The following is a 16,646-nucleotide window of genomic DNA, read 5'->3' on the forward strand; positions in this document are numbered from 1 at the left end:
CTCGACCACCTCGACTGTCCCCGGACTCACCCAAGGTCATCGACAGCAGCAGCTACGGCGACTATAAAACCGCATCACCCGCGCTCGGCGCCCTGTGGGCTCGGTGGCTGTGCCACGATGCAGTCATCAAATCCGCTCGTTTTCGCCACGCAGGTCAGTAAACAATACTCTCTTTTCACGAAAAAATCGAGCAATTACTGCCTCCTGCAGCTACCGAGCCCACAGAGCTGCCTTTCCATTGCTCTTGAATGTGCTGATGTCGTGCGTGCCCTGTTGCTCTTGGCTGGCGATGTTGAATCAAACCCAGGCCCCGAAAAGGTTCTAGAGGAACTGAAGAAACTGTCTGATGGTCAGTCACAATTAATAGTCGAGGTCCAAGGTCTTAGAAATCAACTTACAACTACGGTAAAAGCTATTTATGATCTTAGTAACAGGTTATCCACCCTAGAAATTCATTATCAAGATGTTGTAACCCTACGCACTGTTACAAGACGCTCTTGTAGATGGCGCCAGCTGTACCGGCAACGCACCCTCCGCTTCCTCCGCTGTCGGAGAAGCAGCCAGCCACTCCCGCAGGCGATGCGCCCAGCCGCCGAGCGCACGGGCCCGACGGCCGCCGTCCTCCTCACCCTCTTATATACAAGTGGCAGACGACTCGGATTCCACGGCGTCCCCACTTGAACAGCTACGCAGCAGACCCAGCCATGTATTCCTCCCAATCAGACCTATGTAGCCCAGACTGTAATAAACGTTCAATATACCCCATCTAAAAGAAGTCCTCAGTTACTAGAGTCATCCTAGATTAGACAGGCACGAAACATGGTGTCAGAAGTGTAAAATTACCGCCAACGCCTCAACATGGAGAAGATTCCGCCACCTGCGAAATTCGAAACCATTGGCAACGCAGCGGAACAATGGAGAGCCTTCAAGCAGAGCTTCACGCTGTACCTCAAAGCAACCAACACAGCGAAAGCACCGTCCGACCGGCAAGTAGCACTTCTTTTGACCGTCGGAGGCTCCACGCTTCTTGACATATATAACACTTTGGACTTCGGGAAACCAACAGGAGCAAGATCACACCCAGAATTTGACTACACGCATGTGATAAGCCTTCTCGACGCGCATTTCTTACCGAAGCATAACGAACTGTACTCGCGATACGTCTTCCGCTCACGAATGCAGCAACAGGAAGAGCAGTTCGATGACTTTCTGACCGACCTGAAATTGAAAGCGCGCGACTGCGGGTTCGGGAACGAACGAGACAAATTGATCCGCGACCAGATCGTCTGTGGAATTTACGACGAGAGAGCGCGAGCGGACATTCTAAAGCTCGATGACCCAACCCTCGAGAGAGTTGTCAAAGTGTGTCTTGCTCACGAGGCTACAAAACACCAAATGAAAGCATTTAAAGAGGGATCAGCTGCAAGCAACAGCGAAGTTCACACTGTGAAAAAGCAGAACCGTCGCAACTATGCCAGTAAAAGTCTAAAAGAAGAAAGGAAGCCTCCGTTGATGGCGAATCTTCCGAAATGCAAGTACTGCGGAAGGAGCCACGAACGCAAAAGAACAGCCTGCCCAGCTTGGAAACAAGTGTGCGTTAAGTGCAGAAAGCCAAACCACTACGCAGCAGTGTGCAAAGGCAGCAGGGCAGTGGCTAGTCTGGAGGTCGATAGCGACGAAGGGGACATTTTGGCAGTTAAGAGCGAAAAGCCCAGCTCAGTCTACACGCTCTTGGAAGTGAACGGAAACAAAGTGAAGTTTCAAGTAGACAGTGGAGCGGCAGTTGATGTGATTACAGCCAAATACGTCCAGCCACAGCAGCTGAGAGCGAGCGCAACGACACTGCGGACATGGAACGGAAGCAAAGTTTACTCCAAAGGCAAAGCCCAGCTTGAGGTCACTGCCAAAAATGGAAAGAAGCATGTCCTGGAATTCGTAGTTGTTGCTGATGAGCTCACACCTCTCATTGGAAGGAAGACAGCAGAAACCATGGGTCTCATAACAATCGATTATGATCTGGTAGCTACAGTTAACGCTCCAGAGGAAGACTTCACAAAGCGCATAGTGGAAAAATTCCCAGACGTCTTTGGAGAAGCACTAGGGACGCTGCCGGGAACAGTACATCTGGTAACAAAACAGGATGCAGTTCCGAAAGCGATAACAAGCTGCAGAGTGCCTGTCAGCATAAAACCACAGCTTGAAGAAACCTTGCAAAGCATGGAGAGAAGAGGAGTAATCAAAAGTGTCACCGAGCCAACCGAGTGGGTGAGCCGAATGGTCGTGGCGATGAAGAAAAATGGCGACATGAGAGTGTGCATTGACCCACAAGCGCTAAATGAAGCGTTAGAACGAGAGCGCCACACATTGCCCATTCTCGACGACGTCTTGCCAGAGCTTGCAAAAGCCAAGATCTTTTCAAAACTAGACCTACGAGAAGGGTACTGGCAATGCTGCCTCGATGAAGAGTCAAGCCTAAAGACCACATTTCAAACGCCCAACGGCCGATATCGATGGCTGCGCCTACCATTTGGGTTAGCGGTCAGCAGTGAAATATTTCAGAAGAGACTGCAAATGGCACTTGAAGGACTAAACGGAGTTCTGTGCATAGCAGACGACATCCTCGTCTATGGAGTTGGTGAAACTGAAAAGGATTACATCGCAAGGTGCGAAGTGTGTCAGAAGCATGCGCATTCCCAACAACGAGAGACACTCATCCCTCATCCGGAACCGAGTTATCCGTGGGAACGAGTCGGATGCGACATCTTCGAGTATAAGGGGAAAAACTTTCTCGTTACAGTCGACTATCTCAGCAACTTTTGGGAAGTAGATCAGCTGAAGACGACAACTTCAACCCAAGTGATCCTAAAGCTGAAAGCTCACTTTGCTAGATACGGGATTCCAAGAATTCTGGTGAGCGACAACGGACCCCAGTTTGCGAGCGAGGAGTTCGAGAGGTTTGCTAAAAGCTGGAACTTTGAACACAAAACGTCAAGTCCAGGTTATCCACGTTCGAATGGAATGGCCGAATCAGCGGTAAAAACGGCAAAAATGCTATTGAAAAAAGCGGAAGAAAGCAAGTCAGAACCGCAGTTGGCATTCCTAGATTTTCGAAATACACCCCTGCAAGGATTAAACGCCAGCCCGGCACAACTGCTCATGGGTCGCCGCACCAGAACGACACTGCCGACCACAGCAAAGCTGCTTGAACCCGAAACGATAAACGTGACCGGCAAGAGGCAGGCAAGAAGACAACGAACAATCTTTTATCATGACAAACATGCTAAAGACCTGCCAACACTGAAAGAAGGACAAGATGTGACTATCCGACCGATTAGAAGCGGACCATGGTCTAAAGGAACCGTGACAAAAAGAGTTGATGACAGATCTTATGAAATCAACGTGGGAGACAGCGTTCTGAGAAGGAACCGCGTGTTTATAAGAAGCCCACCAAAGAGTGCAACCAGCAACAAGGAACAAGAACAGAGAGAGCTTGAGTCCGAAGAAGGAAATGCTGAAACGGGAGACAACCAAACCAATGACACTGAACAGCAAGAAACCCAGCAGCGCCCTGATGTGACTCGCACGCCGGCACGACCTCAAAGAACAAGAATGCTCCCAAAGCGACTTCACGATTACCTGGTTGGATGACAGCAAGCTACAAAAAAGGGAGGATGTTACAAGACGCTCTTGTAGATGGCGCCAGCTGTACCGGCAACGCACCCTCCGCTTCCTCCGCTGTCGGAGAAGCAGCCAGCCACTCCCGCAGGCGATGCGCCCAGCCGCCGAGCGCACGGGCCCGACGGCCGCCGTCCTCCTCACCCTCTTATATACAAGTGGCAGACGACTCGGATTCCACGGCGTCCCCACTTGAACAGCTACGCAGCAGACCCAGCCATGTATTCCTCCCAATCAGACCTATGTAGCCCAGACTGTAATAAACGTTCAATATACCCCATCTAAAAGAAGTCCTCAGTTACTAGAGTCATCCTAGATTAGACAGGCACGAAACACGCACCGACATGGATACGATCTGCGCTAACACTACCCAAACAGCCAAAGAAATCAGAGGTATAGAAGCCCGTTTGGATGACGCCGAAAATTGCTCGCGACGCAACAATTTAATCTTTTACAACATTAAAGATGAGAATACATCTGAAACATATTCGGAATCTGAAGAAACAGTCCTCCGCCTCTGCCGTGATCAGTTAGATCTATCCATTGACCCTAAAGAAATTGAAAGGGCTCATCGTCTCGGGCGTCATTCTCCTGAGCGCATTCGACCCATAATAGTGAAATTTACATTTTTTAAAACCAAGGAGATGATTCTTTCAAATGGCCATAAGTTAAAAGGCACCGATTACAGCATAGGGGAGGACTTTTCACGCCCTGTCCGAGAAGCGCGAAGGCACCTCGTAAAGTTTGCCAAAGCTACTACCACTAAATTTTCCTTGCGCTACAAAACTTTGTGCATCGGTTCTAAACGCTATGCATTCGACGAGTCATCACAGTCTGTACACGAAATCTCATAGCATAAGTCTTATCGTCGCGCCACTACTAATCTTCCTTGTAACAGCCCTCGCGGTAAACTTCCAAATCTTCCTTTTTCTGTTATCTTTACCAACATACGTAGTTTCCTTCCCAAGCGTGAACACATTTGTAATCTTGTTTCATCATCTTCCAGCAATATACTTGTACTAACAGAAACGTGGCTAACAGACGACGTCACCGATCCGGAAGTTTTAGCTGATTTACCAAATTTTAACGTTTTCCGAAAGGACCGCAAAGGTTCACGAGGAGGAGGTGTTCTTATTGCCACTAACCAGCTGTTGCCTTGTTCTGTCATTAACATCCAATCAGAGCTTGAAATACTTTGGATAATCTGCCGTTCCGCACCACAAATCGTCATACTAGGCGTCTGTTACCGGCCCCCCTCCAGTAGTCCAATCTTTTCCTCAAAGTTAAGCGATAGTCTAAATCAAATAACTAGCAAATATCCCAACGCGCGCATTCTTCTTTTCGGTGATTTTAATTACCCATCCATTGACTGGCTGAACCCAACACCAACAGGCAATACTGAAATGACGAACTTTGTCGACGTTTGTTTGAATTTCAATCTCACCCAGTTAGTAACTGAACCCACACGCGTAACACAGGAATCCTCCAATATCCTGGACCTCATTCTAACTAACCACCCGGAGAGTTTATCATCGCTTACTTCTCTCCGCGAAATTAGTGACCACAAAGTTTTACACGCTACTTTCACCTTCACCCCCCAATCGCGCTTAACATTCCCTAAAACGATTCGCCTTTATGACAGAGCGAATTACGAAGAAATCAATAATAATTTAATAGCGTTCTTTCCAAACTTTGATACAAGTTTCGATGATCGATGAATTGAGGAAAACTGGCTTATCTTTAAAACTAAAATTATAGAACTTACAGCGAAGTTTATTCCCACCATCACATTTCGTGCCAATCCCAACAAACCATGGTTCACAAAGCATTTGAAAACACTTGAAAACAAAAAGAAGAGATTTTTCCGTGCAGCTAAACGTAACCCGAGTGCATGCGCATGGAAGAAATATTACGAAGCCGAGTCAACATACCTGCAGTCTATCCATGATGCCAAACGAACATTTTTCCAAACTGACCTCCCCAAGATTCTAACAAATAACCCGAGAAAATTCTGGAAAGTATTAAACCCTGAACAGGCGCCGGTCATCACACTTGCTAACCCGCTTGGTGAGATGACCAGTGGCATTGAATGTGCTAATATTTTTAACGCCGCTTTTTCATCCGTTTTCACACACGAAACTGATATGCCACTTTGTACCGTAAATGACAACCTGAGTTCGCATATGCCTCCAATCATCTTTTCTGTGCACGGCATTATATCTATCATTGAAAATATCAAGATGTCTTCTGCAGGTGCTGCTGATATCACCCCCAAGTTCCTAAAAAATACTTGCCATGCTTCCGCAGCGTATCTGTCAAAACTGTTTGCACAATCACTTTCCACAGGTAACATACCCAGTGATTGGAAGGTGGGGAAGGTTGTTCCGGTCTTCAAATCAGGTAACAAAGAATCACCCCTTAATTACCGTCCCATCTCTTTAACAAGTGTGCCATGCAAAATCATGGAACATGTAATTTATACTCATATAATGAACTTTCTTGACTCTATAAATTTTTTTCATCCTGCTCAACACGGTTTCCGTAAGAACCTATCGTGCGATACACAGTTGGCTATTTTCATCCATGACCTGCATGTGAACCTCACGCCACTGCAACGAACGTGGTCATGAAACCGCCACTCTTTGCGCAGGCCTTCCTGCTTTGGATCTTTGCTGCGCTGAATTCCTGCCTTGGCAGCATCTACCCCGCCACCGCCCGTCACCTCGGTGAGGCTGCTTCGCAGCTTCCCGTGTTCATCGCCAAGACAGCAGAAGACACGTTCCATCCGCCACATCCAGCTACAGTCGAAACGCCTGCCTGGCAACCACACACCACCGTCACCACAGGAGCCACGCCTCGACTACAAATGCAGCTATCGTTCTGGGGCCATTCGGGGCACGCCACTGCAACGAACGTGGTCATGAAACCGCCACTCTTTGCGCAGGCCTTCCTGCTTTGGATCTTTGCTGCGCTGAATTCCTGCCTTGGCAGCATCTACCCCGCCACCGCCCGTCACCTCGGTGAGGCTGCTTCGCAGCTTCCCGTGTTCATCGCCAAGACAGCAGAAGACACGTTCCATCCGCCACATCCAGCTACAGTCGAAACGCCTGCCTGGCAACCACACACCACCGTCACCACAGGAGCCACGCCTCGACTACAAATGCAGCTATCGTTCTGGGGCCATTCGGGGCACGCCACTGCAACGAACGTGGTCATGAAACCGCCACTCTTTGCGCAGGTTAGTTACCTACCTCATGCCAACTCTGTCCGTACTAGCAACCCCTTCTTGGTCGCAGTGTCGTGCCCCGCTGACCTGCTTGACTTCTACCGTAGAGTAATGTGCCTGTCATGTTACTTTTGTCTCAACGCCCACCTGGTATGCCTCTTGCTTGTCCTCTCGGGTGACGTTGAACTAAATCCTGGTCCTACAGAAGAGGACACACCTGTATCGCTTGAATCAATTTCGCAGACACTGCTTCGCTTAGAACAGTCCCAAGCCATAGTCCTTGCTGAACTCGCAAAAATACGTGCTGCACAAACTGCTATTGAAGGTGTGGTCAGCCGCTTGTCTTCTCGCGTTGATGCACTGGAAAAAATTGCCGAGCTGAATCAACAAATCGACCCCAATTCTTCTAGCACTTCACAAACGAATGTAGAAAAATTTTCTGCGGAAATTAAAGTTCTTGCCGACAAATATGATGACGCAGAGAATCGCCTTCGCCGCGGCAATTTGATCTTTTTTGGAATTAAGGATGATCGCGCTGAAACCTGGGCTCAGTCTGAGTCTCTGATTATTTCTTTTTGTTCAGATAAACTTAGCCTTACCGTCAGCCCTGATGACATTGAACGGGCGCACAGGATAGGGCGTTATCAAGAGGAGAAAAATCGCCCAATAGTTGTCAAACTGGCCCGTTTCAAGGAAAAATCAAGGATTTTAACGGCAGGACCAAAGCTAAAAAATACTTCTTTTGCAATTCGCGAAGATTACTCAAAACGTGTGCGAATGGCCAGAAGTAAGCTTTATTCTTACGCCCAAGGAAGAAGCACCACATTTAAGATCCGTTTCGACAAGCTCCTGATGAATGACCGTCAATTTATTTATAACTCTGAAACAGATTCTGTCCAAGAAGTGAAGTTATAGCGTTTGCCATCCGCTCATCGGCCTCCGCCACACCTACTTCGTCAGTCACCACAAGTGACATACGCAGCCCCGAGTTATCAAACCTTAGCAGTTCTACTTTCCAACGTCCGCAGCTATCTGCCCAAAAAAGATGCCGTTGAAGCCTTCCTAAACGATAGCGATACTGATATAGCTATATTTACTGAATCGTGGCTGACCTCGGACATCTCGAATGAAGAGCTGCTGCACGATACGCGATCTTTCACGGTCCACAGACGCGATAGGGTGATGCGGAGAGGAGGTGGTGTATTGGTTTTTGTAAAATCGAGCACGCCTTCTTTTCCTCTTTTGCCCATCTGCAATCATGAAATCGTTGCGATAAGGTTATTGCTTCCTTCTAGCACAGTCATATTGCTTGCATGCTATCGTCCTCCAGACAGCGACATATCATTTGTTAATGAACTGTACTCAATACTACTCGACCTTAATACCCGTTATCCCCATGCAACTTACTTACTATGCGGCGATTTCAACTTTCCTGATATTGACTGGTACAACTTATCCGCACATTCTGGCCAATCGAGTGAGTTTCTAAACTTAGTTCTTACCTTTAACCTTGTGCAAACAGTTCACACTCCAACTCGCCTAAACAATACCCTCGACCTTGTTCTTGTTTCAGATCCTGAATGTGTCCAGTCATTATCATCCATTCCGGGCTTCAGCGATCATTGTACCTTGTTGTTTAACTTATCTATACCCATCGCTACTCGTCAACCTTCAGTTAAATTCATTCGTGACTATAATAAGGCCGATGTTCCAAGTATCATTGCTGAGCTAGAAAAGTTTTTCCATCACTTTCGTATGTCCTCTTCCACAAGAACCGTCAATGATAACTGGTTGCTCTTCAAACAAAAATTAATATCACTTATTCATCTATATGTACCCCTCGTACGCATTCGAGGTGATGCCAGCAAACCTTGGTTTTCTAATGCCCTCAGAAAACTTTTAATGAAAAAAAAACGTCTTTTCCGTCTTGCAAAGCATTCTCCCAGTGTCTCAAGGTGGGATAAGTATTTCGCGTGTCTTTGCGAATACACGAGACTTTTACGAAGCTCAAAAAAGAAATTTTACCACCAGGACTTGCTAGAAATCATGCGCTCCAATCCAAAGAAATTCTGGAATCTCCTTACGCCAGGTAATAGGTCTACGCATCACATCTCCTTGGTTAACCCGGATGGCTCTGTGGTCGCATCAGGCGAACGCAGTGCTGTAATGAACTCTTATTTCTCCTCGGTTTTCACCAATGAATCTACTTCAGACATTCCTCCTGTATCGAAGTTTTCATTTTCGCAAATGCCGCCTGTTACTATAACAGCTAACGGTATTGGAGGCCTCATCGAAAAACTTAAAGTATCAAGTGCCCCGGGACCAGACAATATACCAGTTAAGATACTGAAATGCACCAAGGAAATCTCCAGTCAAATTTTGCAAATAATCTTTGATCAATCTATTGCTACCAGCTTAATTCCGGACGACTGGAAGCTAAGTCGAGTAGTACCAGTTTTTAAAGCAGGCAACCGTCATGATCCGTCCAACTACCGTCCAATTTCTTTAACCTGCATTGCATGCAAACTATTAGAGCATATTATATATTCACAAACCGCATCTCACCTTGATTCTAACTCTTTCTTTTTTTCCAATCAGCACGGCTTCCGATCCGGTTACTCATGCGAAACCCAACTATTCGAATTCACTACCGACCTTAACCTAAACTTAGATTCTTCATTCCAGACAGACGTCATTTACCTTGATTTTTCAAAAGCATTTGATCGTGTACCCCACCAACGCCTTTTAGCTAAACTTTCATGCTTATGCCTCGATCCCCTGATATTAAAATGGATTCGCTGCTTCCTAACTGATCGCTCTCAATTCACTGCTATCGATAATGACAATTCTCCCACAACAAAAGTTTTCTCTGGTGTGCCTCAGGGCTCGGTGCTCGGCCCACTTTTATTTTTAATCTTCATCAATGATCTTCCTTCCGACATTTCATCGACAATTCGTCTTTTCGCAGATGACTGCGTCCTGTACCGCCGCATAACTACTAACAATGATCAGGAATTGCTCCAAAGCGACCTAAACAGGATTGAAAGCTGGTGTTCCACATGGCTAATGACGCTCAACGTAACGAAATGCAAATACATGCAGGTATCACGCAAGCGCACTAATATCGACTACGCTTATTCACTCAGTTCAACCATCCTTACTAAAGCCGAATCATACCGGTATCTTGGCATCCATATCACGAGCAACCTCACTTGGTCCGAGCACATCACGAAGATTGCTGCTGATGCATCTAAAACACTCGGCTTTATCAGACGCAACCTCAGTTTCTCCCCTTCTTCCATTCGCAGCCTAGCCTACAAAACTTTCGTCCGTAGCAAACTTGAATTTGCATCCCCAATATGGAACCCACATCAAGCCTACTTAATAGCCAGCCTAGAAGCCGTCCAAAACCGTGCAGCCCGCTTTATTTCCTCCAACTATGACACCCGCTCTAGCATTACCAAAATAAAATTATCTGCCGACATCGAGCCTCTCGCGCATAGGCGTATAATTGCCCGTTTATCATTATTCCATAAATTGTACTATTGTTTTCCCTCACTTCGACACTCCCTTCTGCTCCCTCCCCTCCGAACATCACGCCGTCTTTTCAACTCCATGAGCATCCTAAGACTTCATGGCTCCTCAAACGCATTTAACAAGTCATTTCTGCCTCTTGCCATTAATGAATGGAATTCACTACCCGAATTAATTGTCACTGAACGCGATGCTCTGAAATTCCGCCAAATGCTGTCATTGCACTTGAAATCCCAATGTGGGTAACTGTTGCCTTTGCGTTTTATTTTTATGTTATGATTGTTTGATATACTACTGCACCTGTCTGCCTGATTTATAAACGTGTTTTTCTTTTTTTTTTTCTCTTCCCCAAGCAACGATTGTTTCACTGTATACTTTTTCTTCACTGTATACTTTTTTTCAGTTTTTTTTTTCACTGTTTTACTGTACTTTTTTGTATATGTATTTTTTTTGACCTAATAATGTCATTACTTGCTTCGATGTTCGCCCCCCCCTTATGTAATACCCCGCCAGGGGTCTTTAAGGGCCATTAAATGATGATGATGAACTGACGCAATATTCCTGGACTTCGCGAAAGCATTTGACAAAGTACCCCACAAACGCTTACTACTAAAACTGTCCTGGTTAAACCTTCATCCTAACATATTACAGTGGATAAGCGAATTCCTGGCTAACCGCACCCAGTTCGTTAACGTTAATAATCAAGCCTCTAGCTCTGTTCCGGTAACATCAGGTGTCCCGCAAGGATCAGTCCTTGGTCCGCTATTATTTTTAATATACATTAATGACCTTCCAACGCATGTCTCTTGTAACGTCCGTATTTTTGCCGATGACTGTGTCATCTATCGCACTATCAACAACGCCTCTGATCAGTTCGCCCTCCAGAATGACTTAATCAGCATACAGGACTGGTGTAACAACTGGCTCATGGAACTAAACCCCAATAAATGTAAAGTCGTGTCATTTCACCGAAAACGTAATCCTGTCCTCTTCTCCTATAAAATCTCGCATGTCACGGTAGAATTAGCTCAGACTTACAAATACCTCGGAGTAACATTGTCCAATGATCTAACCTGGAACGCGCATGTCACTAAAATCATATCATCCGCTAACAGAAGCCTTGGATTCTTAAAACGACATCTACGTCATGCGCCACAAAACCTAAAATTGCTTGCCTACAAATTACTTGTCCGTTCTAAATTAGAATACGCCTCTGCTATTTGGAGCCCTAACCAAAATTATCTAATAAATTCCCTAGAATCAGTACAAAATCGAGCCACAAGATTCATACATTCGTGCTATTCATATAATGTCAGCATATCAGCACTAAAAGCAGAGGCAGGATTAACATCCCTGGCTTGTAGGCGTCGTATTACTAGTATGTGCTTGTTTCACAAATTTTATTTCAGCTCACTTCGTCGTCCTCCCTACATCAATCCGCCGGCACGCATTTCCCTCCGCATTGGTCATCCCCTTCAAGTAGCCCGGCCATGTACGCGTACAACTACATTTGCATCGTAATTCTTTCCACGCTCAGCCAAGGACTGGAACAGCCTTCCACACGACATCGCCGCAATCACCTGCCCATCAACATTTGCGAACTGTTTAACTGCTACCTTTAACAGCGAATAATATTTGTATCTTACGTTTTTTCTTTGTTTATTTAATCTGATTTTTCAATGTAACCCACCCCTTATGTAATACCCCCAATCCTGGGGGCCTTTAAGGTAATAAAGTGAAGTGAAGTGAAGTTATTGTAAGGCTCGTTCGTACTGCTGTTTGTTGGGAGTCTTTGTTTTTCGGCTGTGCTCTTGTACTTTAAGAATGACTGGGTATAATGCGAGGAACTGGAAATTGTGGAGAAATGTTCTCCTAGTATGTCTGCCTGTTCACCGATGCTTGTTTGGGTACCAGGGGGTGTCAGAAAAGGAATTGTGAATGGGGAGAAGCTGCCATTTAGTTTACGAAGTTGCTCCCACATTTTTTTTTGAAGTGATTGTACTATATTTATGGACGATACATAATTCTGCCAGGAAGTTTTCTCAGCACCGCGACGTATGTTACGTGATTTTGCTCTCGCCTTTTTAAAACGGATAAGGTTTTCGTGTGTTGGGTATCGTCGAAAAATTCCCCAGGCTTTATTTTGTTGCTTTTTAGCTTCTCTACACTCTTGCGCATACCAAAACTTGTGGTTTTGTCTTACCACTCCCGAGGACTGAGGAATCGCTAGTCGCGCAGCAGCTATGATAGAGGTTGTGAAGATTTCATTCAGTTCGTCGACGTTAAGGCTATCGGAATATATTTTATCCAGGCTGGCCTTTTCTCGAAAGAGTGACCAGTCGGCTAAATGTAGCTTCCAACGGCGAGGTTTACTTTGGATGATTAAAGGTGACGATGGTATGCTGGTAATTACCGGCAAATGGTCACTTCCATAAGGGTTGTCCAAGACATCCCCTTTAAAATCTGTAAAAACTGGTGGTGAACTAAAAGATAAATCTAAGGGGCTAATTTTTCCAGTACTTGGGGAGCAATAGGTGTGCTTTCCTGTATTGAGTAGGCACACATTGTTACACAGTATAAAATCTTCTAAAATGCGACCTCTAGTATCTGTTTGATCACTTCCCCAGAAGGAGGAGTGGGCATTAAAATCTCCGACTAAAAGATATGGCTCTGGTAGTTGTTTTAAAAGTTTTTCCATGTCCTCAAGTGTTACTGTTATATGTGGTTCAAGATAGATGGAACATACTGTGATAGTTTTAAAATGAAGAACAGTGACTGCAACAGCTTCATACTTAGTCTGAAGTTTGACTTCGCGAGCTGCAATACCATTCTGAACAACAATAGCAGCGCCTCCAGAGAGCCGACATGCCTGCTGTCGGTCGCAATGAAACACTTGATACTTTTTCAGAATGTTTTTGTGTTACGGGCCTAAATTGGTTTCTTGTAAACAAAAAACGACTGGGGAAAGTGAATTTAAAAGATCTGTTATATCACTGTAGTTTTTTATAAGACCTCTACAGTTCCATTGGATTAAAAATGTCATTTTCGTTGTTTTTCTTGTTTTTTTTGAAAGACTGAGCTGAAACCTAAGTTTCTGGCTTTTCGGGCCCGTCCTTTGCGACGCTCGAGTGAGCTGTGCCGCCCGAGCGGGACGGACGTGCCAGGGGTGACATCCATCACCTCGGAGGAGGTGCTGGAAGCCCGCGAAGAAACCGTGCGTGTGCGGGTTTCAGGCCTCCCACGGTGGGGAGTAGCCTGGTTGTCCGCCGACTCAAGGGACGGCTGGACCTTTTTGGGAGATGACAGGGCAGCTTTCGCTGTCCCTGCCTGGGGCGTGGATGGCCCTGCCTGTGTCCCGGTAAACGGGACTTGGGCAGGCGCCGGATTGCGGTGTGATGCACCGCCCCTGCGCACCACATCCACGAAGTTTGTCCTTGCTGTGAAGGCGAATGGATTTGACTGTGAAACTCATTTACGTGCCTCTTTGAATGAAATGTTCTCCTTTGTTTTCAATGTTATGATTTCCTTTTCCATCTTCCATGATGGGCAAGACCTAGAATATGCTGGGTGTTCGCCTTTGCAGTTTGTGCAGTGTGGTGATGCTTGACAGTTCTCAGATTTATGTTCTCTTGATGCACATTTGGCACATGTTTGATGGCCGCGGCAACTCTGGGAGCCATGACCATATCGCTGGCAGTTGAAACACCGTCGCGGGTTTAGGATATAGTGTCGGACATTCATCTTGAGGTAACCAACTTCTATTGATTCAGGCAGTAAGCTTGAGCTGAACGTGAGGACAAGATGTTTTGTTGCTATTTCTTTGTTTTCCTTTCTGGTCTTGATGTGGTGGACATTGATGACATTTTGGTCTTTCAGACCTTCGAGTATTTCTCCTGTGAGTTCAAGGAAATCGATTTCGGAGATCACTCCCCGGACGGTGTTCAAAGATCGATGTGCAGTTATTGAGACAGGTATATCCCCAATGGACACTAAGTTGGACAGTTTAGAATATTGGTCGTTGTCTTTTAGTTCTAGTAGAAGGTCACCGCTAGGCATTTTTTTTAGCTTGTTAGTGTTCTTGTTACGGGGATGTTGTTCGGGCGGTCTTTTCTGTTGCTTCACTGTGAACACCATGAAACTTTGGGAACGTTTCTTTCGATTTCTGAAAGTACTGGGTAGTCACTTCGGTCCGCACTCTTTTTTGAGGGCGATCATTTTGTGAAGGGGGAGGAGCCATAAAAAATGTCGTTTTTCGGTCATGGTGCCAGCCACCCACCATGGAGCCCAACAAGGGGACGGGACAGGAACTTGAGAGCAAGTCCTGCCCACGCCAGCTGCACACCTCAACTATAACCAAATATGACTCAACTCAGGGTAGTTGGCCACACAAGGTTAACCCTAGCCGCCTATGAAAAGTGAAAAAAAAACGAAGAAAAGAGGAGGAGAGAGGAGAGTTGTAAGAAAAAGATAGGAAAGTGAAAGATAGAGGGGAGGATAGGAAAAGGCGACTGCCGATTTCCCACGGTCGGGTCAGGCCGGAGGTGCCATCTACAGGAAGCTGGGGCCAAAGTGGTGTGTTGCCTCCGCCGAGGGGCAACGCTCGGCATCGGCTCAACCACCAGGATCCCCTTTTCCCCGGACACGGTGATGCCACGCACGGCTAAGCGCGGATGTTCGGGTCCGTGGTGACGCATTGCTCACCATCATCCCCCTGCGGGGATGTTCCTGCTGATGCTCGTGTTAACCCCGTGGTGTCGCCACTCACCAACGTCTGCATGCTGCAGACGCCCCCCTGCGGGGACCATTTACATTACGTTTTGCGCTAAGTCGACGTACAGAATATGCATAACATCACAGTTCAGCGAAACACTGCTTTGTAGAGTTTAAATTCGTGTTGCTGGGTGAAGTCGCCAAATAGCCAGACGATTCCTAGTGAATTCTGTACGAATTTGCGAACAGTTAATGAAAACGATCCACCTCTCTACTTCAACAGTGCTCACACGCAGGCAATCAAAGCGTGCACTACCGAATTGGCGAAGCAGATAACTACCTCGAGAAATCGAATTTTCAGTGCGCGTTCTGATTTTCGATGGAGGACGTTTTTATATCCCGTTATCACCTAGAATAGTTCGATCCCGATCACAATCTGTCTGCGTGCTCTACGGGAATGTAGACATCCAGGCGGTGTTCATAAACACTGCGGAGATTCTTCGAGTAAATGCGGCATGTTCTCTGTACAGAATTATTAAAAGCGTCAAGTCTCAAGAACGACGAGAGGCGCGGGTGAAGCAGAATTAAGGGGAGTGGGGGGGGGGGGGGGGCTCTTTTGTTTCTTGAACCGGGCCCTCAGCACTGTTAATCCGGCCCTGGGCTTGCGCGTGAGCTGCCTCGTTCTCCGGATTAGACGAGTGGGCCGGGACCCAGATCAGTTCAACTCCTCTAATCGGAAGGGGGTGTTTTGAAGGATGCGGAGTGAGGTAGATGTGATATGGCCCCTCGCGAAATTGCGAATGGCTGTTTTGGAGTCGCTGAATATAATATCAGCACGCGTGTTCGCTATAGCTAAGGCTATTGCTGCTTCCTCCGCCGTCTCGGAGGAGGTGGTTTCTATCGACGCGGCCGCCAACGGGGCGCCGTTCCCGTTCACCGTGACTAGTGCAAACGCTTTTCTCGGGTTTTGTCGGTATTCCGCTGCGTCCACGTACGCCACGTTGTCGTGTCGGCAGTATTTGGTGTGTAGGGCGCGAGTGCTCGCTGTGCGTCGGCCCTCGGTGCATGTTCTTGGGTAGAGGTTTAATCAAAAGAGCTTTCCTGATGTGAGTGGGTACCTGCGTTTTCGCGTCCCTTTCTGGGAGCTGTTCGCACATCTTTAGTACAGAGGATGGCCCTTCCCGCGCTCGTACGAGTGAGTCGTCCGAGCTGAGAAACGAGGTGCGCCTCGCACAGCTCCGAGAGTGTGTTTCCAAGCAACCACCGATATCCTTCGGACGGCCGACAGAGGTCTATTTCGGATGTTCTGTACGTCCGCTGAACATCCGCAAACAGCCGGTAGACGTCCGTCGGCCGTCCGAAAGGTGGCCAACGGTATACGGTTCGCCCGCCGACGGACGTCCAGTTGAGTACGTCCATTGGCGGATCTTTCTCGAATATTCGCGTATATGGTGCATGCGTGCTTTTTTCACTCCGCGCAATGCAATAAAACCAAAAACAA

The 16,646-nt window shown here is 46.8% G+C and overlaps 1 protein-coding gene across 1 annotated transcript; it reads left to right on the forward strand.

Moving 5' to 3' along the window:
• LOC149345773 (uncharacterized) lies at positions 1 to 4,884 on the forward strand. Its single transcript, XM_089586227.1, has 2 exons — positions 1 to 476; positions 4,010 to 4,884. Exons 1-2 carry the CDS (start codon positions 118 to 120, stop codon positions 4,527 to 4,529), a joined length of 879 nt encoding a protein of 292 aa, XP_089442353.1. The 5' UTR covers positions 1 to 117; the 3' UTR covers positions 4,530 to 4,884.
• The last annotated feature ends 11,762 nt before the right edge of the window (positions 4,885 to 16,646 follow it).

This window comes from Amblyomma mixtum, chromosome 4 (assembly GCF_055824585.1).
Source record: "Amblyomma mixtum isolate Tamu chromosome 4, ASM5582458v1, whole genome shotgun sequence".
Classification (NCBI taxonomy): domain Eukaryota; kingdom Metazoa; phylum Arthropoda; class Arachnida; order Ixodida; family Ixodidae; genus Amblyomma; species Amblyomma mixtum.